The sequence below is a fragment of the Harpia harpyja genome, chromosome 22, assembly GCF_026419915.1.
Source record: "Harpia harpyja isolate bHarHar1 chromosome 22, bHarHar1 primary haplotype, whole genome shotgun sequence".
Taxonomy (NCBI): Eukaryota; Metazoa; Chordata; class Aves; order Accipitriformes; family Accipitridae; genus Harpia; species Harpia harpyja.
The window spans coordinates 16,015,711-16,039,932 of NC_068961.1; the positions used below are offsets into that span (position 1 = coordinate 16,015,711).

General features: G+C 39.0%; 1 protein-coding gene across 2 annotated transcripts in view; it reads left to right on the top strand.

Annotated features, from left to right (window-relative positions):
* The first annotated feature begins 13 nt into the window (after positions 1-13).
* The window catches only part of TMEM182 (transmembrane protein 182), a 32,341-nt gene continuing 8,132 nt past the window's right edge, over positions 14-24,222 (top strand). The window contains exons 1-4 of one of the 2 annotated variants that reach the window (XM_052773891.1): positions 14-126; positions 10,958-11,057; positions 12,425-12,523; positions 21,228-21,365. In XM_052773891.1, the coding sequence (XP_052629851.1) occupies positions 11,039-11,057; positions 12,425-12,523; positions 21,228-21,365 (256 nt within the window). In that variant the 5' untranslated portion in view covers positions 14-126; positions 10,958-11,038. Of the gene's footprint in view, positions 127-10,217; positions 10,578-10,957; positions 11,058-12,424; positions 12,524-21,227; positions 21,366-24,222 lie in introns of those variants that run through there. The other variant, XM_052773890.1, reaches the window with a different exon arrangement.

Below are 24,222 nucleotides of genomic sequence, written 5' to 3' on the forward strand. Positions count from 1 at the left end.
CGGCCCTGAGCATGCGCAGTGCCGGCGGCGCGGCGGCAACATGGTGGCGGTGGGGCGAGGAGCGTGGCGAAGGCTGGCGTTGTGTTTGCCTTCACGAGTGTAGTCTTCGTGTTTCCTCTTCTTCAGGTGAGGAGGAGGAGGAGGAATAAGGATCCCTGCAGGTTTCGGAGGCTGTCGGGATCCCTGCCTTCCCCCCCCACACACACACCTGCAGGACTTTGCCCTTCCTGCCTCATCTCACAGGAAGACATGTTTGTACACCGAGAGTTTTGCAAACCTCTTACCTCAGGGCCTGAGGCTCTAAGGAAAGCAGGAAGAGCTAGGCAGGGCGGAGGGGCTTTGGAGGCAGAAATACACCCTGGGAGTGTGGTAACAGGTCCCCTGCACCGTTCTCTGGGTCGCTGTGGAAGGATGACTTTGGAAGCCGTGCACCTCCGAGCCTGCCTCCTTCATGGGGGAAAGTGGCTGTTCCATGGGGGAAACTGCTGCTGTTCCTCGGCCCTCTCGCGGGGCTCAGCCCGGTGCCTTCGTCAAGCGTTTCTGACGGCAAAGTGTTTTCCCGCCTTGTTACGCGGCTGGTGGTTGTGGTACTGAGCCAGGGAAGAAGGACGTCCTTCTTTCTGCTTAGCACGTACGCTGCTGTGCTGCCTTTCCGTTAAAGTCAGGGATGGCTGGAATTGTGGGTGGCTATGATGTTATAATGTATTTGCATCCAAAGAAGTAAAACGATGTTTTTAAATCTCTGAGATGCACGGGTGGAAGTGATTGTCACATGCAGAATACCTTTGTGTTGGAGGTAGAGGGGATTTTTGTATATAGCTGCTAGGCCAGGGGTCAGTGAAAGGGCTGCAGTTTTAAATACTTTTAAAAAAACCCCAAATGCACAAGGGAACAGGAGATGCTTTAACTTGGTTTTACTTATCAGTAAGAAGCAGCTTTTGAAAAATGATGATGACTTAAATTTTAAAAGTTAGCACCAGCTGATAAAGTTTGAGAACAATCAATAACTGACAAGAGGATGCATAACTTCAGTTCTGTCTTTGTGTTTTCAGAAGAAATAATTATGACAGGATCGAGGGTCTTCAACAGGTTTAGGTCACAAAAAAAGGAGTGTGTTTTTCCTTACGGCTATGAAGAATTAAGCTCAACCCCCCCCCCCCGCCCCGCCAAAACTGGAAAGCAAGACGTATTTGTAGATATGCAGCTAATTTGTAAGATACCAAGGCAAAGCTTAGCCTAGCATATGCATAGGGACAAAGATGTTATCAGTCTCCAGAATAACTCAGTTGTTTAATATCCCAGTGGCTGTGATAATTTATAGTTGGCTTAACCAATACATCCTATTAATTTAGCTCTCTGAGGCCACTTTGAATAACAAATCCTCTCAGTGAGATTTTTAAAATTCTGGATATAACATTAAAGGAGATCAGAGTTGCATACAATTACTCTGAAATGGACAAAATGGTTACAAGATACTGAAATATAGAGCATCATGGGAATTGACACTACATTGTCTGCTCAATATTGCACTAATTTTGCCCTTGGTCATTTTAATTCTGATAGAAGAAATGGAAAGGGCCTGAAGATTTATCAGAGGAAACTATTAAGAGGTGGATGATTAAAAGATATTACAAGGGTTTAGGTACTGTTCCTGGGCTATAAGGCAGATTGACTTTTGTGCAAACGCAGCCCAAGTGAAATTTTTGAGGTTCTATGTAAATGACAGTCTCTGCTATAAGTCTCAGAAACCAGACTTAGCAATTCTGTATTCTTCTCAAATTCTGAAGATTAATATGATCTAATACAATGGGTACAAACTGTTGTAGGCAGGAATATTGAATTCCCTGACAGCGAAAACTCTTAGTTTTGTTTACTATTTCAAGCTATGTCCATGCAGAATGGCTTGTAAAGAAGAGAATAACTGAACTTGCTGATGCTCCAATAACATTGTCAGTGCAAACTGTTCACAGAGAAAAAAAAAAAAACTTAGAAAACCTATAGGTGTCTCTTCCTTTAACGTATTTCTTACTGCTTTTGTACTTGCAAACTTGATTAGATTATTAAAGGATTGTGCATATTACGTGTTTACTTTTGCATAATGGTTAAGAAAAAGGCATTAATGTATAGTAACATGGCAAATATATCTGCTGCCTTTGAACTGAAGGCAGATGGTTACTGCTACCTCGGAGGTTCCCACTCGTGTTTTGTCATTACAATTGCAAAATTTAAGATAAAGGCTCCCAAATAAAGAAATCTTAAGATAAAATTTCCCAAATAAAGTGGTGGTATGACTGGTAAGGGAATTGACTAATAATTAAAGTAATGAAATACAATGAATCACAGTCTTAAGGAAAACAGAACCAGTCTAATATCTTTGGGGGCAGAATTACGTAGTTGGTTGATTAAAATACTATCAATATAGTACACTTACATTACTTTAAGGTATTTGACTTGTTGCTACTTTAAGGTGTTTGACTTCTTACTGGATGATTCTTAAAGACGGTAGAGCAATACCTACTCAGAAATGGTAAACAGCACGTGGATTCAGAATTGTTTGATACGTCTCCAGGCTGTATTTGTGAATGGATAATCTCCCCTGAGGGAAGGGTATGTCTAGATGGTCCTCTCATTTCTAACCCTTTTTTCATGACTTGGAAGAAGAGATAGAATCAAAATTATTGATTATATGGATAATGCTAGGACCAGGAAAATTATGTAGACTACTGACACAACACAATCTGAGTACTCAGCTTTCCTGATATATAAGTATTCTAAATGTAAAGGCACAGCTAGAAACAAAGCATGATGCATGCTTAGGGGGTGCACCTCTCTGTTGTGGCAGTCAGTGATTATGAGATGAACTTGGTAGTCACAGTAAATAACCAGTGACCATAAGTTTTTATTGCTGTTCCGTGGCCCAAAAAGCAAACTCCATCTTTTGATAAGAAATAGAGGAACCTGAAGTAGAAAAGCGGGAAAACTTTCTTACTTATATATCAGTTATTTGGTCTGAATACTAATGCAACTTTGTGTCTAGTTCTGCTGTCCTAATTGAAGATCAAAGTTGAATAAATGGAGAGGGTTAAAACAACAGAAAAAGAGACTTTAATGGCAGAAGGAACATTTCTTACAGTGTTGGGCTGCCGGAGATCGGACTTGCTTATTGGGCTGTTCCTGCCTCAGATTATGAATAGGAGGAGAACTAGTCCGGACGAGAATGTCTGAGGTTCAGTTTGTTAATGAGGAGAAGGGGTGAGGGATCTGCAGCCCTTTACTAAAAATATCCACTGTGGTAAATGCTTGTATCACCTGCCAAGCAAAAGGTTGAGGCAGTCTGCAGCTGCCCTTCCTCAGCCAGCTCTGTGGCTGTGTGCGCTCCAAGCCATGACAAAATGAAAGCACTGATGGAAGTCATCTAAAATCGAACAAAGTTTTTAAAAAAAGATCCTTTCATTCCTTCAACAGGGGAGAAAATTTTAAACCTTATAAATTCTTAAATAAAGTTTGTAAAATACTTTTGTAAGACAGATCTAAGACAACTACAGCAATTTATTGCAGTAAATGGAATATATTCTTGGATTCCTGCATTACAAATAGGTAAGGTCAAGACCCCCAAATGTACAATTTGTCATCAAATTTAGCGAATCTAACAATGACTTATTTCATTCTGGTTTACCGCTTCAAATCATTAGGGTAACATTCAACAGTCATTTCAACTTTTCATATACAAATTGAGCCCAGTAGAAAAAGTTACAATCCAGTGGTCCAGAACGTTTTAAGAGGTACTGTAAATGAACTTGAGTTTGGAAATTACTGTTAATCTTAAAGACATTTAAAATGTAATCTCTCTGAAAAGATCTGCAGATTTAAGGAATGTGGAAACCTTTTAATTGACTCCACTCTCAAAGCTGTAAGTGCTGGTGCGCATGACAGAGTGACTTAGAAAGCATTTCTAAAATCTTGTTAAAGGAAGGAATTATTTCAGGCGTTGGGCCTACTTCTCCCCTTCTGGAGTTTTCCATGGCAACATAACTAAGACCACATAGCTTTCCATGTTTCTTTCAACTGATGTTTAACAGATAAAATAAATACGTCAGGAGTGGTTTAGATACTATTGATCCTGCTCTGGAGCAGAGGATGGCCTGGATGACTCCTGTTGACTCCAGTCCATTTCCTGTTTTACTACGTTACCCTTATTTCACACACACCCCAAGCCTATGATTTTTTTTTTTTTAACCTCAGGAGGTCTGTAGAAGCTGCAAGTGTACAGAAAGGACTGGAGGCTAGTTCCTCAGGTGTCCTGAATAAAATCCGAAAATATGTACCAAAAAGTGTCTGTGCAGTAGATGGAAGGAGTTGCTGCCTCAGAGCGAGATTCATAATAGCTTCCTGCTGTGGAAGGACCCATGTAAGACAGCAGTGAAAATGGTGAAGAAGGGTGCAACTCTTAATTTCTATTTCTGGGGTGCAGGCACATAACTATTTCCATGGGAAACTGCCTGGAACACCTCCTAAAATTAGGCCACTCCTTAATTTCTGTGAAAATTGCGCATGGGGTGAGTCATTCCTTTAAAGCACTGCAGGAAACATTAATGGTATTGGCCTGGCTTTCCTATAATTGTAAGAAAAGTTTAGAGCACTCATCAAGGATGTGAGGAACTCAGATGCACCTTCTTGTACCTCTGATGGTTTTAGTTATCTTGCCCAACTTGCAGGGACATGGATTCATCACACCTTGAATCAGTGTATGACTCAAAAAAATTGTGCCTTCCCATATTTTTACCTATTTTATTCAATGTAGAGTTAATGTAAAATATAATGCATATATGATATGTGAAACAGAGTGACCCGCTCACAGTCATACTAAAGTTTTCTCTTCCTTTCTGTGGCTGAATAGATCTGTGATGCTTTGTAGAGTGTCAAAGTCCTGAACACGGAGAGGGTATGAGGCAGGGTCCAAATGGCATATACACCCTTCAGCTTTGTTCATCTGGGTGGCTGCAAGTCTATTGCGTGTTCCTGCAGATGCGTAACAATGGATCCTGGATACATAAAAATGTGTAGATACAATGCCTCATAAAGAAGATTGTTCTTACTGGTTTATTAGAGTTCCTGTTGAAGCTGTTGCTGGGATATGGGCTGCTTCTGTCCTTATGTCAGAAGAAGGGTAGTTACCATCATCTATCTCTTCATGAGCTTAATCAATGAAGTGCAGTGGAGGGCCAGTAAGATGATGAGGGGGCTAGAGCATCTCTCATGTGAGGAAACGCTGAGAGAGCTGGGACTGTTCAGAGCCTGGAGAAGAGAAGGCTCAGGGCGATCTTATCCATGTCTATAAATACCTGAAGGGAGGGTACAAAGAGGACAGAGCCAGGCTCTTTTCAGTGGTGCCCAGTGAGAGGACCAGAGGCAATGAACACAACCTGAAACACAGGAGGTTCCCTCTGATCATCAAGAAACACTTTTTTTTACTCTGAGGGTGACCCAGCACTTGCACGGGTTGCTCAGGAAGGTTCTGGAGTCTCCAGCCTTGGACGTCCTCAAAAGCTGCCTAGACATGATCCTGGGCAACCAGCTCTAAGTGGTCCTACTTGAGCATGGGGGTTGGACAAGGTGACCTCCAGAGGTCCCTTCCAACCTCAGTCATTCTGTGATTCTGTGATTTGTGGCCCGATTTACTGTAGTATTAAAATTAAAGTGGCCATATCTCAAACTAGTTATACCAGGCCTCCTTTTAGTCAGTGGAGAAAAAAAAAAAGAAAAAAGTGATTGTGCTTTTAGGGCATGATTCATTGCACATTGAAGTAGTCATCCAAAAATAGGTCAGATGGACTGTGCTGTAAAAATGCCGATATGACTGTAAAGGAAACCTGAGGTGACCAGCTTAATTGGAGACAGCTACCCTGCAGCTGTCTAATGTTAGGTAAGATGAATCCCAGCCAAAGATTTAACGGACAAGGTGTACTATACTCTGTATGTCTGCCCAGCATGCTGCTGACAATTGATCGTGTAGGTGCGATGGATAACATACTGCCCAGCTGGGGAAGATGGACAGGACGAGGATCTGAATCAGCGGGTGAGATACTCCATTGCTGTTCAGAATGTTTTTCTTCAACAGTAAATGGGCATTGAGGTCTCAGAAGGACTCATCTCTGAGGCAGCTGCTGAAATTGTTTCTTGGTGTATAGTGAGACATGCAGCCAGTTCTAAAAGGCTGTTTTTAGATCATGGACATATCTGCCAGCACAGATAAGGAGCTGCCTGCCAATTCCAAACATACATACACGACATTTACTCAATCACACACAAACATAAACAAGCAAATAAACAATCTCCCCCTCCCATAAACTAATCAAGCTTTTTCTCCTTCAGATGGAAAAGGAAGAAAGAAACAGCCTGCTATTGTTTTGGTTTGTTTTTTTTCTTCTTTTCTATTTTTAAATACAAGGAGGGGCTCAGATACTATATTGAAGCTGGAGCTATTTAGATACATAAATAAAATATGCAGATTTAGGAGTTAGTTTAGCCTTATCTATCTGGAAAATAAACAGAAATAGAATCACAAAACTTTTGCCAGCTTTGTTAAATGAGATTGGAATCCATCCATTATGTGGGGGCCTTCAGTCTTCACACTATGCATCAACAAAATCAATGAATGTTGGGCTTAATTGGCCAAATTGATTGTATATTAAAACTGATTTAATTACTTCATTGTCATTATAGTAGGGATAAATTTGGGTAAGTCACTTTGGTTTAAAATGACAGTCTTTCTGCAGAAATTTAGGAGTTTCGGAAGGAATTGGGGAATGACCTTGTTTAAGATTCAGAATAATGATTGTTTTGGCTTGATAAGCCTGTCCCTGTTTTCCCTGCCTTGAAACTTTCTCTCTTCTGTTGAGGAACCTTCAGAATTTAATTTAATTGAAGAAGAAGTGCCCTGAGACTTCCTGTGAGTATTCAAGTAATGGATAACATGAATTTTTAAGCTGACATAACAAGTCTTAACATGGCTTCTGATTCATTCCTGACATAGCCAGGCATAATACTGGAGATGTTAGAGTATTTGGAAGGTAGCACTGCCAGAGAATGTGCCATAAATATAAAAGAGAATAATTAAATTAGATCCTCTCAGGATGAACATGCTAACTGAGACCAGAGTGCATGTACAGTATATTAAAAATAAATACTTGTACTGCACAGGCAGTGATTCAGCTGTCATTTGAATTCAGTGAAACTTTTCATGCAAACTGATTTCAGTGAAGCTACTCATGAGGGTAAGTTATTCTCATGCAGAAATGGGTTCACAGAGTCACTGGTGCATTTCTGACCTGAAGCCAGGTAGGTGCAATAAAGCTGAAACCAGCCATTTTATTTCTTTTATTATTTGTGGTTCAGTGGCTGGTGTTTGCTTTTTACTTCTGATGTAATGTTGAAAAAATATTTACATCGTGTGCCACAGTTTCCTTAGTTACAGGTATGAATAGCAGTGCATAACCATCTTTTTTAAAAGAGCTTTGAGAATTGTAAAGCATGAGAGTGAAAAATACTTGTATGATTTTCACTGTCAGAATTCACCAGCTTCAGGTTTGTCCCCTTTTGCAGTACTTATACATCACTCTGTCCAGCTGGCGTTTTGGAGGTTATAAACACATATCCTGTAACACTGAAAAATAAAATTATTTAAGATGAGCCAAATGCCATTATGTTAAACAGCACATCAGAATGAATTCAATTGTATCTGTTTTTTTTTAAATGGATATCATGAAGAACTTTGTACCATTGATTTTGTTTATGTTGTGGCTATCTACATATCTGGATTTCACTGAATAAAATTTCTTGAGCTTTGGGCCAATGCTTTGTAAGGCCACCCATACAACAGCAAAATGGTTGGGAACTCCAGCCCACTGAGCGGGATTCAGTTCCAGATTAAGACCTTCGCATTCAGACATCTCCATGTGAAACAGGGATCTGTGCTGCCATTGGAGTTGATGGAGATCTGGTTAAAGCACTCAGTAGTGCCTCCAGAATGACCTGACCAGCTAATGGAGACTGGTTTCAGCCATCTAAACAGAGGTATCTAGCATCACTTTTAGGTGGTGTGAGCCTAGCCTGTAGTTGTCATTCAAGAAAGGAGTGGGTCTCCTGTAAGTCCCTTGTCATACCTCCCTGCCAAATGTCGATGCCTTAGACATCCTGCAGCATCCAGTGGTGGGAGATGACAGTAAGGCAACTGTATCCCTCTGTCCAGGCTTGATTCAGTCACCATCACGTAGGCTCCTCGTGCTATTTGAGGTGAAAGAGGGTACCTAAGACCCCTGGGTGGGGCTGGCAGATAGGGTTAAATCTGGGAGAGAAATATGCCCTTCTGGAGTGGCAGCTGAGAGCCAGCAGGATACCCTGGGAACTAGCCAGAGCTAGGTGTCTGAGTCTCATCTAGGTCGTGCTGAACCGCTCTCTAGGCTCCACTGACTGTATTGACTAGGTCACTATTGATTATAATGGAAAGACATCTAGCTCATGTGAAATTGTCTAAATTTGGGTATGTTAGTCCTGAACTGAATCCTACCTTTTTTTTTTCTTTTTTTTTCTTCTCTATTTTGGACAGAATAGAACAGAACAGAACAGAATAGAATAGAATAGAATATTTCAGTTGGCAGAAACCCACAACAATCATCTAATCCACCTGCCTGACCACTTCAGGGCTGACCAAAAGTTAAAGCATTACTCTAACCTGCAAGTAATCCTTTTCTAAAATAGGCCTTATTTTCTTTTATAGCACATTCTATGTGTTCTTCTTCCTAAAGATTTTTTTTTTCTTTAGTAAAGAACAATAAAATATCACTTTCCAAAGTGATGTTTCCAAACATCACTTTCTGCTATAGCAAAGGGAACTGCATCAGTGGCTGTCAGGGAAAGCAAATACGGCAAAAAGAATCTGTTTGACTGAAATTCACTTACTGTTCTGCATACACTGAAACTGTGCAGTACAAAAAGGCCACAAAATACCAGATGTGCTTGTGTATGAGGTTAGTATAGTATCAGGTTTGAATAAAATATGACTTGTAACAAATGCTTATATGGCATTAGGCAGATAATGTAGTCTTACAAAAACACTGAGTACACATCTCTGGTTCATCTGCCTGGAAATGAGGAGAGGTGATAGAAACAGTCTTTTCCTTGCTCTCCTTGAGCACACTGCTGCACTGTCCAAAGAGATACTGGGATATTGGAAGCAGGAGTCCCTCTGGAGACCTAAGTCTGTTGCAATAAAATTCTGCAACAAATGTTTTCTGGAGTAAACTGACATCATCCTTCTCTTGATCCCAGCACTTCCCAGGATGGGATGTCGGTGGAGTATTTTCTACTCTGGTGATAGATAATGCCAATGAAATTTTACTGGGTAAGGACTGCAGGATCTGGTGCATAGTATAAACTCAATAAATCTCTACAGGAGCATGCCCTGTAATCCACTGGAGATGTTTGGGAAGGCCTGCTTGGCATGAAAAGAAGTTGTTGAAAAAGCCTTTTTCTTTTGCAGGGAGTCCTTGGAGTTTAAATGTGTTACCTCATCACCTTCCAAAATGGCCAAAGCACACATATGGGAAAGTGCCTTCTTTTTTTTAAAAAGATGGAAGTGTCTTTATCAGGTGCTGGGAGGAATTTTTAATTGCATGCCTTTGTGATATATGCAAATAAGATCTGAATAAATAAAGCAGTTAAATGCTTAGTGTAGTGTTGGTAAAGCTATTACTTTATGGGTAAGATGTAAATTTTTAAAGCTAACTATTTGTAATAAAGGTTAGGATTTTTCAAAGGCATCTCTGCAATTTGGCTACCATGTTTTAAAGTTCTATAGAAAAATCTCAGCCTTCATTTAGTAACGTGACTTATGGTAACTTCCAGAGTGTTGCATGTGTTTCCTTCTGTGCTAGCAGCCAAGGCAACATTCACCACCAAGCCTGAATTTTGGAATTCCTTGCTGCTACTCTGTGCTCTGTAATGCAGTTCACGGGGACGGACAGAGCCATTGCAACTCCATCTCCATCTCCACTGATGCTGATGCACCAGCTGCAATAATATTTCAAGTCAGTCCCTGATTAGTTAGGGGAAGGTCAGCTATTTCTGACTGGCCTCACCCAGACAGAGGAGCAGAACGAAGCTCTGCCATCAGTGTCCTAAAATAGGAGGCCCTTTTCATCTGTCAGGCTTGAGTCAGCCACATGGAACACAAATTAGGAGACACAAAGAGACTCACAGGGCATTGGGAAACACAGGCAGAAAGTCAAGCGAAGAGAAACTTCTTTAGATATGAGCTGTATTCTCTAAACAGCTTATTAGTCACTTTCCCAAACATTTTATTTATTTTACTGCTTCTTCTTAAGTAATTAAAAAAGTACTGCCTTTCTTGTTTTCTTTTTTTGAAGCTAACTTTGATAATGAAACTTAGTGTGGGGATATTTTTTGGAGGCTTCTTTGCAGCTCTGGGGGCTTTGCTTTTTTTGGTGGCATTTGGAACTGATTATTGGCTTCTTGCTACAGAAATAGGAACGTGTTCAAAAGCACCTGAAGATGCTGGGGTTAGTATGATAATGAGAATTATGTATGTAGGTTTCCTGGATGTGTTTATTTTGTAAGAATTTACTTCTGTATGAACTTTCAAATATGCTCATTTTGACCTTCTGGAGGCTTACAAGCCTGCTTCAAAACTTCTTGTAACCAATTGTAATCAACTCTAAAATGAATTTGTCTTTTGTGATTCTACTTTTGCAATATGACATTCTTTCAAAGGAAGTATAACTGTTTAGGTATGCTATAGCTAACCTATGTTCAGACAGGCTGTGTTTCATTGCGATGATGGTGTTTTTTACCTCAACACCTAATTTCAGTTGAACTTGATTCTTTCAGCCACTTAAAAATTGTATGATAATGGCTGCTTTTTTTTTTTTTCCCCCCATAGGGAGAGAAGGCCACTTTCCATCATGAAGGTTTCTTCTGGAGGTGCTGGTTTAGTGGAAATGTAAGAGAGAGTAATGCCAGCATGTGGAACTTCTGGTACAGTAAGTAATTTTTTCCTTTTACATTATCTACAGTAGTTTGTTCCTAAAATTGTTGGGTTTTTTTTCCTTCTTACGAATCACCAGATTTCATATGGCTTCTTTGGTGATCAGGTTCTTCAGCTACCCTAAAATAAATTCTTGACAAACATTTTTGTAATCTGTACTAAAGGAAACCCCAGGACAAAATCATACATATTTAACTATCAACTTATGCTGCAAGTGTTACGACTGTCCTGTTAACCTGTTAACCATTCTTATCAGGACAGTTTCTTGCAATTTACTGTTAAACAGACTGTTTATTTCTGTAACGTAGGGAAAAAGAGCTTAGTGGTTAGGATGGTCCATGAATTTTTGCTTGGAGGGTTTCTCCAACTAGTTCTACGAGTGGGTTAAGGAGGGCATGGGCAATTCCACTGTGAAAATGGTGTGGGACACATCATCTCCAGAAGAATCCCTCTACTAAATTCACAGATGACCCTTTGCTTTCTTTCACTACATGCCAGGGTTCTGGAAGATCAGATAGTATTTTGCAACCAAAATCTCCCATGAAGAAGAGGTCAAGCAAAACTTCTTTTCCTGTCTTTGACCCTACCTCTGAGGTACAAAGCTCCCTCTCCTTATTGCAAGATTTCCACAATCCTTGTGAGAAGCAGGTGCCATCACACAAATTTCACTTCAATAACCTGTATTTTGCTAAATATATTGCTTGGTCTTAGGTGGCAAATGTAATATTCACTGTAGTTAATTTGCCTTTGTTATTTATCTGGAGAATTCTATGGTCAGGAATCTGAAATTTAAATGTGGTTTAAGCTATAGTCAGCCTTTATCTTTCGCAAGGAAGAAGGTGATGTTTTTATAAGCATTTAATACAAAGAGTGAAAAACCCTTCTTTGGGGATATTGATTCCATAGACTACACTCATATTTGTTGAGACTGTAAACTTCCTGAAGATGCTTGATATTTTTCATTGTTCTTTCACAAGAGAAAAAGTAATTTCCTGGGTTTTTTTCGTTTTTGATTTTGGTGGGACATGCAATAATGAGACGGACATAATTAACCCTCACAAGAGAAAGGTACATATGCATATAAAAGCATACATATGCATTGCATATATATTGCAGTGTGCCTTCAGCAAGGCTGCTTTACTGTTCCCATAGTACGAATCTGTGTTGCCCTTTAAGGAATATCCTTGGCTGGATAACAGGGCTGGTATCTCTTACCAAACCAAATCCACTGTAAGCTATTGCCTGGGAGAGAACCTGGAATCTTGACCTATGATACTCAGTTTGCCCATTTGAAGAACAGGCTTAAAATATTTTATTGTTACGGCAGTAAAATATTAATCTGTAGCTTTCTTTCACTTTTAGCTAACCAGTCACCTTCTAAGAATTGTACACATGCTTACCTGTCACCATTTCCTATTCTCCGAGATGAACACAACTCAACCTCCTATGACTCTGCAATCAGTAAGTCTTCTTTTGGCTGCAAATGGATACAATGCCTATAGTTTCAAGAAAACAATTTGGATGCTTCAGTGTAAAACAGTCTTATCGCTGCACACAGTTTAATTAACAGAATTTTGGTGTTTCATACTTCTCATAATTTTACAACATGCATATTTAAGCCACTATTTAGCAAAGCACTTAAATGAATGCTTAGCTTTAAGCATGATGGCAGAATGGAAGTAATTTCTAAAAAAAGAGACATTTCCTTTTTAGTCTTTTTTCTCTGACATAAGAAGTATCTTCCTTGGGCTGAATGCATTAAACAAGTACAGCTTCTCATGTATTCCAATAAAACTGTTTTTTTGTTAAATAAATAACCACGTGTGGAAATATATTGCATTTTCACTTTATGAGGAAGGAGGAGAGGAGCCTTGATACTGTCTAAGTTTATTCAGCTAACTCAGATGTACTGCGCCGACTGTTGGATGGGCCAGCTTCTGTCCACTGACACTGTAGGGAGCTGAGGCACTGAAATTGCTCTGAACAGTGTGTGCCATACATGAATAATGTAGCCTAAGACTGTAGCAACGGGCAGTTTTGTTTTGTGAACTGAGCTCTTTTAAAATATATGTATATATACACTCTATAATAGTTCAAAACACTTACTATGTTAAACTGAGATATTAACACCAAGAAACTCTAGTGCTGTAATACAGATACATATATATATGTGGAAGATACACAGTAATTGAAAACCTTATGTTTGAATAATGCCTGAAAAGCTCTGTTTTTACAATTCTTAAAAACTACTTAAAAATAGTGGTCACATTTCATCAGATCAAGGGCTTTATGCAAACATATTTGAAGTAAATAGTTTCTGATACCTATTTCATAAGATTTTTTAAATAATGTGTCATGTGTGGATACTGCGTGTCTCTGAGCTCATTGATGCTGTGGCTTAAGTGATCCATTCCTGTCCTGAAGAAGTAATTATGCCTTTTTTTATTTTGAAGTGTCTTCAGAATCCAATTTTTATGTTGCAGACATGAAAAAGAAAATAAGTTGGACTGATAATGGGTCTGTTAATCGTTGGAAATTATGAACTGTTTGTCCAGCAAGAATTCAGACCTCACCATTCAGAGATCTAATCTGTAACTTCACAGCACATCTAGAACAGTTTATCTTTCCATTTGAAAGTGACGGAGTCATCAGCTCCTAATAATCTAGACAGAGTTTGTATTCCACCGTTCACTCATACATTCACAAAGATCCTCAAATTATATTGCATGATTACACAGAAGTGGACAAACAAAGAATAAGGAAAGGAGAAGGAATATCATCAAAAGTTTAATTAATTTTAGTTAATGTTTGCCAAAAGAACCACTGCTCAAATATAATTTTCCTATCTATATTTCATATTAGGAGATTAAAAATAGACAGAACTGTAGTATAGATGCTAGCCCAGGTAGAGTATATTCAGAGCCATTCCTGCTATATAAATAGATAGTTGGATTGCTTTTGAGCTCATTAAAACTGCAGAGGGGTTTTTTTATGCCTCCAGTTCATTTTCAGCATCCAAGCTGCGTTATTTACTAGAGCAGGTATGCTTGTTCAAGAATCTTTCACAACTTTTTTTGAAGAAGGTTATGTCATCGTCTCTTGTGTTAGTTCAAAACTTGTTTCTCCTTTAGTCTAGTTTGACAGTTCTGCCCATGATATTTGGCAAACAAGTTTTTAAAACCTTGCTGCAACTGCAGTTGCTAAATTAAGAAATGCTAGAAGGTTATCCTCTTCTTGATTCACAGTGGAGGAAATGCTCTCTGTAAAAGCCAGTGGCAAAAGCCCGTGGTTGGATTTCATGAAGAACAAGATTTCATCACCTATTTGTATATCCAGTTGGCTGCATCTAATACCTTGCATCAGCTAAACATAGAAAAAAAGGGCACTACCAAAAGATTGAGGTTATTGTCCCCTTTCTTGGTTCTGCTACTGTTTCTTGACACAATATTACCATTTTCATGGCTCATAGCTTTCTCAGTATACTCACTTTGGGGGATAAAAAAGAGAAATCTCCCACACAGGTTTATCACTGTGTTTTTAGTGAGTCCCTCAAGTTCTATTTTAATTAGGAGTGGATAAGAAGAAATATTCTGTCATCTGAAAATTACTTCTTTTGCTCTTTTGTAGAAAAATAAACAGCTGAATAAAAAGCTTTAAACTTCATTAGAAAAATCGAACTTGTATGTACAACACATTTTTCTAAAAATCTCTAACTTTCTGTTAACAGAACTGTTAGTTTCTGAGCAAGCAAAGGCACGTGACTTCTTTTACAGAGTGTTTGGTTTAAGAGACTTTGGGACCTTATCAGAGGAATTTGGATTTAACTGCAGCCCCTAATGGAAACACAAGTGTGGTTTGTTGGTTGAGTGCCATGTTACCGTCCAGTGAGAAGGGCTCAGGCAAAGATAAGTTTCCTGAGGAACATAAAATCTCTGATGATTTTTGAGTGCAGTGTCTGGACCAAGTTCTCTGTTCACATAACTCCTTTAGCTTTAGTATCAGTAGGAATTTAGCTCAGAGCTTTTCTGGGCCAGAATTCAAAAGTGCTCAATCTATCCCGTATTAGCTTATTTATATGTTTTTGTATGTGGGTTTTACGATGTTTGTGTGAGAGTTCCCTGAAGATTCAGAACACTGAGGACCTTGAGGTTTAGTGTTGTAGTACACCTTACAAAGCTTTAGACCAAAGGCTTGGTTCATCCTGCTGTACAAACCTAGACTATGAGCTCTTGGTGTCAAGAATTATAGCCTTAGATGGAAATGTAAAGACAGAAGAGCCTATAGTGATGGTATATTGGAGATTTGAATGCATATTTTAATGCCGCAGATTTCTTTTCATCGTTACTGTCAGATGGATGATCAGCTTTGAAGAGTCAGATAGCACTGCTTTGAAATTGCAGCTTGCTGCATCTATCACAGTTATAATGGTTTTGTTCATTCACTGGTTTTGTTAAATATCTTGGCAGAGTGGGGAGGACTTCACCTACCTGCAGGGTATCAGGTGTGGTCCACAGCTGTGCTAACCACCATTTATGGTTAATGCACTTAAAGAAATGTGTAGGCCACGTCATTTATCTTAACCTGAAACAGGCATTGAAATGAACTCAGGGGAAGCCTGACTCTAGTGACTTTCTGTGATGGTACAGTGGTTTATAGTGACAGCTATTAGAGTGTGCAGCTCTTAATGAGACTTAGACAGCACCTCATTGTGTTGCCAGCAGATTCATTTAGATGATGATTCACAAACATATGAGCAACAAACTGCAACCTAGGAATAAAAAAAAAAAGAAATTAGCCCATAGAATAAAAGTACCAGAGTAGTGACCTCTACATTCTAAAATAAACATATATTTGTAAATCATAATCAGATTGGTTATCCTGTCAGGCTATTTTGAAAACATAATAGTATAGTACTTAAATAATAATTCATTGCTAGCTAGGTTAATGCATGGTATCATGTCATTAGATTACTTAACACTGACGTTCAAGGACTATCACACTTTTATAAAACTCTTTTACTACAGGACAATACTAGGCCTGTTTTTGAAAAATGTACAAAGTCCTTATGCATACAAGTAGTCCCGTTAGCTATAGTGAGATTATTCCTAAGAAAAAGAAGTGCAAAATCTAGCACTTAGTCAAGTCATTAATTTTATTTTTGTGAGGGTTTTTTTTCAACTTCATTTGGAAATAAACAATAGTTCCTTAACTGTTGTAAATTGCCCCAGCCCCTTCTGAAGCTAAATTGGAAGCCATTTAATAGGGCTGCCCTGACACATTAGTTTAATACTCTGATTTGTAGCTGCTAATACTTTTTTTCCTGACCATTAGTATCTTATTTTGTCCAGTACTGGGCACATTGCCAGCATTTGAAGTAGTGCCTACTATAATGTAGAATACACAATGTTTATAGGACTGAAGCGAAATTCTGGTTCAGCAACTGTTAAATCTAAAATGGTGTGATCAAATTTATTGGCAGGTTTGTTACTGGGTTGAAATTAACCTAAAGTAATCTAGAAAATATCAGCAGTGAAATCTGAAAATAAAAATTGTACGGTGAAATGTCAGCCGTAGCCTATTTCTAGGGCAAAAAAATGCTGTTATGTAATACAGTCACATAATTGCTCTTGAGAGATTGTAATACAGTACATTTACTAAGGGAGAACTCCAAGCCACCAAGCAGTGATAAAGCAAGAAGTATTTAAAAAAGCAATGTATTCATACTGTGAATATTGTATTTGTTTTACTGTTAAGGTTATTAAAAAAAAAAAGATTATTACTACTAGGGGATAGTAAAGGGTACTGAGTGAAACTGAGAAAGTCTTGCAAGGTTTACCGTGTTGCCAGGTGTGTCTCCTGCACTGCTGATGAGATCTGTGATCTCATTTACAGTTGTTTATCTGCAGAGAAGATACTCCTGATTTAGAGCAGTTCAGGCACTTCACCTTTCACTGTATCTTACATTGTGGGTGGCAATACTCTTGTCAAAAACGTTTTGATATCTGTTACATTAAATAGAGAGGTAAAAAAGACATATTCTAAAATACAAGCCACAGTCAAATCACAGGAAAGGTTCACTTTAGGATATGAGCTTGTGAAAATTCAAGGCAACTTTTCCAAGTCATTTTGCCTATCCTTAGTAATGTTTATGCAGCACTGTACTCACACATGCATCAAAATGTTTTTCAGCTTTGTGGTGCTTAATAATTCGTATTGATATTAAATTTACTATTAAGTGGCTGGGTTTGTTTTTTTTTTTTTGTTAGGCTATAGAAAATGTATGGGCCAATGGCTGAGATTTTAAAACACCTGAAGTCAGCAAGGCCAATAAAATACATGGTATGGTTTCATGAGGTTGATGTTAACATCTCCTACAGTAGGTGGGTGTCGCATTGTGTCATTAGCTAACCTGTTCTTGAATAACCTGTTATGGATCTTCAGAAGTGTGCATGGCTACACAACAGCTGTGTAACTTTGACAAATATATTATTGCTTCTCTTCCATATCATGCACCAGGAACATCTTAAAATATGAATCTCTGGCTTCAGTTTATAATCAATGCTGGGATATACTATACTAGAAAAGGGGGTGCTTAATAATTTTCAGCCATTTCTCCAAAATTTGGTCCTTTACTCAAAACCAGATACTACTTCTAGTTTTCAAATGATGCAGAAGTCTCCAGAGGGACCTAAATTAGGATCTTTAGGGAGAAAAGCAAGTAGCAAGGGAAAACTACAGGTCATGCAATTTTGGAGGAATACACTGCAGCTATAATGTTCCCGTAGTATAGAGGCCGAACAGTGCAGGGCTCAAAGACAAGCATACCGTGTGCACTCATGTTTTCCTCTAAGTACTATTTTATTTTTAGGCCTGCCTGTCACTGCCAAGGCAAATGTTGTACCCGACAAAGGGGCAGCTTACCAAGACAAGTTACAGAACCTTCTGTTTAGCACTCTCGCAACACAGAGCAGTGGTATCTAAGATTAACACTGCAGATAGGTTTACCTTGGACTATGCGGTAGTGCTTGTACTGTATTTCTTCTGTTGTAGGAAATACTTGGAATAATGCATGTATTTGAGGTAGCTAACTCAAACATATCTGTGAAGTACCTTGACGAGGCAAGGATACTCCTTGTCACCTCAATCAAAACATGGGCTATCTTATCAACTGCCTCACTGAGACTTGAAATGGTGCAGACTTCTGTTAACACTTTGTATAGGTACACTGAACCATTATTTCTTGAAACAGGCTGCCTGGATTAGAGTGTTAGCCCTTTTCATGGGATATAAAGAAGCATAATTCAAAGCAGCATCTTCTGTTGCATTTTATCTGTCATGGTTCACCTCAATCTCAGAGCAGCAAAGTCTTTGACTTGAAGAGTAAGTTCATTCTTAGGAAGGTTTAATTTCAACCAGCTCTGTTGTGCTCATCTATAGATGCCAGCTAAGCTAAGTGACAGCAGTAGGGCCGCATTGTAATTTTGAATGATTAGCCCTGTAGGAACTGATCTTGCCCATCCAGACAGAGAAGAGGGGAAATGTGGTCTGAGCAAAAATGGTCTAAGAAAGAAATAAGTGAAGCCTTCTTTCCAGAAAAATGGTTGCTTTTTAACTCCATTACTGAAGAAAAAGTCTATGTGCTCTTAGGCTGTTTCCTCAGACCTGTGCCACGAATGATCCAAATGACTTACTGTCTTGCAAATTAGAGGGAGTAGTCTTTTGCTTGGAAAGTTGCAGATTTGGGAACATTGCAGACTTTTTCCCTGTCAACTATACTTTATTTTCTAATTGATGTTTAATGACGGAGTTAGCTGGATAAATAAGTATTAGGATCATCAGAATTTATCCCTGATTCTCCGGGGTAAGTAATTATTTCTAGAGAAATATAATGGAAGCTTATTTCAGGTGATAGCTAGGTCAAACCAGTATTTCACATATAATGCATAAAATAGTTATGCTGTTGGCGCAGAGAAACAGCTTTTCTCTTGTATAGTTACAGAGAGGTTTAAACAAATTTTCATCAGTTACATTTGTATTCCTTTTGTGTTCTGTTTCCAGGAATATTTGAACAAATCAAGCTTTTCTGGTAAAATTTCACTAAAAGCAGACTTCAAAGCTTTCTGTATGAAGAGCAGATAATGAAATTGGATACTGATATTGTAATGCTGGAGAATCTTGTGTCCTCATCCATTCAGAAAATAGAAACAGTGCTGTATGTCTTAGGTGACTGACCATAATGATATCAAAGAAAGCTTTTTCAAGGTCCATTTTGGCCAATGTGTCCTATTATGTAGCATGACTTTGAAGTACCTTGGGCCACCCATGTAAAAGAGTTGGGTGGTTATAGACTGATTTAGCGGTATTAGGTTTTAAATGAGGAAGTAATGTCCCATGGACTTGGGGACTGCGATGAAGCTTAGCAAAGTAGCCCCATGAGTAAAATAATATGAAATTGCTTCAGAGACCCACGACTGAAAGACTTGAGAGATTTACCTTTCTAGGTCTCCATTCACTGTCCATTTGCATTAAGTGAATCATTTAACTATGTGTTTAACTTTAAACAGGTGCCTAAATCCCGTTAGAGGTGGAGTACTTAAAGCAGAACACACACTTAACTGCTTTGCTGAGCCACAGCCTTATTTCTTACCTACAATTTCCATATTTTTTTGTTTATGTGGAAAGAAGGCTTGTATTGGATGTGAACCAAAACACAATTTTAACCCTTCTGCCAGCTGCTTTCAGACACATTCATCCTTCCTATGCCCGAATCTGCTGATCAGTGTGGCGGAAAATTATGTCTCTGAATGTTTGCCTGGATTAAAAAGGATGTTATTTAAAAAGTGTGGCTAATGTCATGTGGTGAACGTGATCTAGCTAATACATTTACAAGGCTTAACTTTAACATGAGTTAAGCTGCTGAAGTTAAAAACTATAGATTTTTGGAACACATTAGTGGGAAGCATGAGCTGATAGTGTATAGTGCACCGTCAGATTTCAGATGAGAGCAAACCCGAATTATTCCAGAATAGCTGCCTGTAACAAGCTGTATGAATTTGAAACTTTCAGGATATGAACCAGTATAATAGTTGCTTGGTTGTGTTTTGCCATAACAGTAAGTAGGTGCTGTCAAATGATAAGTGGCAGTTTCTTTTGTGACTCACTTTTCCTGACTTGCCAGCTGGCTTATATGCTTTCCCTCAGTTGGGTGGAAATGTTTTTCACTGACTGAATTGTCAGTGCTTCAAGATTTTCAGATCTGACGATGGAGATCTTTACAACTCATAATTTTACTAATGGGTTGTGTTAATGTACCAATTTTTAAATTCATGGGAGAAATTTATGTCACTCTTGTAGCATTTGTAAAATGATGACTTTGTTAAATGGATGTGCAATTAACCAGCTAAAAAATAATTGTTAGAAAGACTCTTTTGGCCAGAGTATGTCACAAAACTCTCGGCTCATTTATCACCAGCTGCATCCATTAATTCAGCACCGCTTGGCACTGTCTAACAGGGGCTTCTGAAACATCACATTTTAAATTTAATAAAATACAAAGAGCTTTAGAGCAGGAATAGGCTCGTTTAAAATACTTAACTGTTTCAGAAAACCAGTTCACATGTTTTGAGTTTCTCCCCCATCCTGCTTTAAATTTCCATCTATTGAATATGACTATATGTAAGGAGAATTATCCAGTTGTAAATTGTAGAGGACTCACAGATTGCTATTGGTGATATGGTCTGAGCACTAAGAATGTCAAGACGTTGCAGCTCTCTGCTTCTCCCAGACAATTTTCGTAAAACAATTGTATCCTGTCAGTCCAATCATTTATCCCAAAGAATCATTGCTACGGCTTTAGTGTACCATTTTCTAAAGAGCATAAATTTGGTCAAGTTGCTATCGTACAAGTCACTGCTAAATATTAAGCAGACAGATTTTATTCCTGGTAACTTACAACCTATTTTCCATGATTATCAGACAAGGACTGGTGTTCAAACCTAATTTGGTCCACGTGATATATAACATATATGTACAATAGAATGAATGTTTTATTTGTTAATAAGGCAAGTGAAAAGAGAAGGGGAAAAGAAAAAGCGTTGTTAGCCAAATATGTCACTTAAGTTCTAAAAAGTGTTGTATTCTTTTGTTCCTTCTTCCCTTTCTCCAGTTTATCGAGGTTTCTGGACAGTTCTTATGCTCCTGGGAGTGCTCTCTATTGTGATGGCTAGTTTCTTCATCATCTGTGCAGCTCCTTTTGCCAGCCACATTCTGTACAAAGCAGGAGGAAGCTTTTTCATCATTGCTGGTGGGTATACTGTTTGCTCAGGCAATTAAAGAGTAGAAAGGATGAGGTATTTCTTCTATTTTCCTTGACCAAAATTATATTAATCACAGTTAAAAGAAGGAAAAAGCATATGCTTCTATCTTTTGGCTTGTGGAGTGCCTGCCTTGGAGACAATTCTTTCCACAGGTATTTAGTCATGAAGCTATTCTAAAAGCTACTTTTGGATTAAGATAAAAAAAAAACCCAGGAAAAATCATGGAATTACACTGCAATTTCAATCTACTTTTTTAGCAGGAAAAAGAATGCAGATTTAGGGATACTGCCTTATAGAATTCTCAAGGGCTTTAGCTAAGGAGAGAGGTTTTTTTATCAGTGACACAAAAGGTGATTATGGTGGGCTCTAAAGAAGTTGGAAGACAGAGCACATTCACGTGACCAATATAGGAGAAATGTTTTGGATGTGATTGGACTACACAAAATAGTTGTCACATATGAGTAAGTGGGAGCTCTAAACCTCTGTGAATCAAAGATAACAAATAACTGAATTCCCTTCTTCCTCATAACCCACACGTACTATGGAGGATGCACCCTCCCAGGATTCAGCTGATACAGGCAGCTCTCTGGGACGCTGTTCAGTTAATCTTGAAAAGTCTGGGAAGATGTCACACTGGTGTGTAAGATACAGTTGTGTAAGATGTAAATGATAGTATGTGCTCAATCACTGTTCCTCTTTGTATAAAGCCTGGTGAGAGGCAGCCCTGGGAGAGCAGTGCTGTGTTACAGGGTAGAGCCACTCGTGTCAGGACCAAAAGGCCTGGGCTCTCTTTCTCCTTCTGTTACTGACCTGCTGACCTTGCTTACCCACTTCACCTCGCAGCTCTTCATATGCAGCTAGTGATTGTTATTCCCTTTTAAAGGACCCTCAGTGAAGTGTGGGAAGTATTTTATAATATTTTTGCTGAAAAAAACTCCTGCGTACTTGCATTTGATCCCTTGAGAATTGCTCCTCCACGCTTTTAAAAGACATACAAAAAATATTAATAGCCTGATGGAAATCCTAAGGCATTTCAATGCTTTTTGTCACTAATTTGCAAGGTAAGAGCCCATGTGGGTCCTGCTCTTTTTATGCATTTGTAATCTGTAAAAAACCTCAGCTGTCACTAGAAAGTAGCACAGGCTGTTAAAGAGGAAAAGGGCACTTGAAAGACACCAGGAACCGATGGGCGGAGGTGCGAAGCGACGTGTGTGTTCTCCACTCTGGGTCACTTCATCTGCCCTCATTTAGGCAGGCGAAAGTTAGATCCCCAAGTCTGCACTAGTCTCCCTTGGCTTCCCTAGGAGGTCTGCAAGAGGCAATAACATTCATTGACAGTAAAAACAGGAGGTATGTAAGAAGTTCCCCCAGCTAGGGATTTGTTTCATCCTGAAAGAGGGGGCCTAATTGGATCAGATGAATGTGCTGTGGAGGAACCCTACACCTCTCTTTCCTTTACTGAGGGAATCTAAAGAGACTATTTTTTTAGGTGTGTGAAGTTAAGTGAGCTTTATTATCCCAGTGTGTGACCTTGGGCCAGTCTCTTTGCCCCTCTCACCCTTTGTCCCTATAGAGCAGATGTTCAAGGGAAATCCTGACTTTTTATTCTCTATATATGTAGTATCTTTCAACTTCAGGACTGTTCTCAATCAGGGCTTCAGAGAAGAGCAGCTGTGTTATTTTTACTATTACCATTGTGGTTGTTGAAAAGCAAAGATGTTTAGCAAAATCCTGCTATGATTTGCCGAAACGTAGCAGTGGCAGCAGAATATAGGACGCTGGAGCCACTCAGCTTGCACAAGAAATTTTGGCTTAGATAGGGGGACAGCGTTCTTGAACAAGCTCTTCTGCATCTACTCCCAGTCCCACCAGTAGGGCAGGGCTGCGTGGGGAAGGTACTTACTGTAAATATCATTATCCTATCCAACGCTTCAGATCACCCACAAAAACATTAAAAAAAAAAGTTTGTTGCTCTTGGTTCTTCTCACAAGTACTCCCGTAGCCAAGGTGAGGGTTTAATTATATCATCAATTAAAATCACGCTGGTGGGAATGACCGTACTGGCATAAGAAGAGCTTATAAATACCCTGCATTGACAGCAGTTAAAGCCATGTCCTGTGGGAGGTCTTGGGCAACAACTCAGTTTCCTGGGTGAATGGCCCATTGTGTTAAATGGAGAGTAAGAGGGATTCTCAGACCCAAAGGTATGACAGCATGCAATTACTCTCTCTCCCAGTAGGAATTCCTCACAATAGTTAATAACTTAAATCTGGGATAACCTGGGGGCAGAGCAAGATAAGGCAGAACTTGATGCAGAAGAGGAGTGTTTTAGCCTGCTTCTAGAAGGCAGGGTGGTGTGCTCTACTGTGTTCCGTGCTGCCCTGACCGCTTCTTCTATCCCATCTCCTTCAGGATTAGAGACCCTGTTTGTTTACTGCCTCCCAAAGAAAAACAGGGCACAGAAGGGGAGAATAATGAGAAGTGGTGTATATTTACCACTATACCAACACATGATCAGGATGCAGCCAGGGTGTGCATCCATTTAAACACAGACCAATGGGGAAATGAAAAGATGTAATGCAACTTAGATAAGTGAAGTTAGAGTTCTTGTAAGACATAAACCAGCATATTGATTTGAAGAAAAAAGGAATTATATACATTGTTTTGAAAGGGCCTGGATGCTGTCTTACCACAAAGTTCAAGTAGCTGTTGTACTGGAGAGAATAGTAGGCTTCTGAGAAATAAGTTAGACAAGGTGGTTTTTCTGTGGAAGCTTGGAAGAAGACAGGAAGATCAGTCATTTTTCTACTTACATATCTTTAAAGAAAAATGTTAGATGAAGCA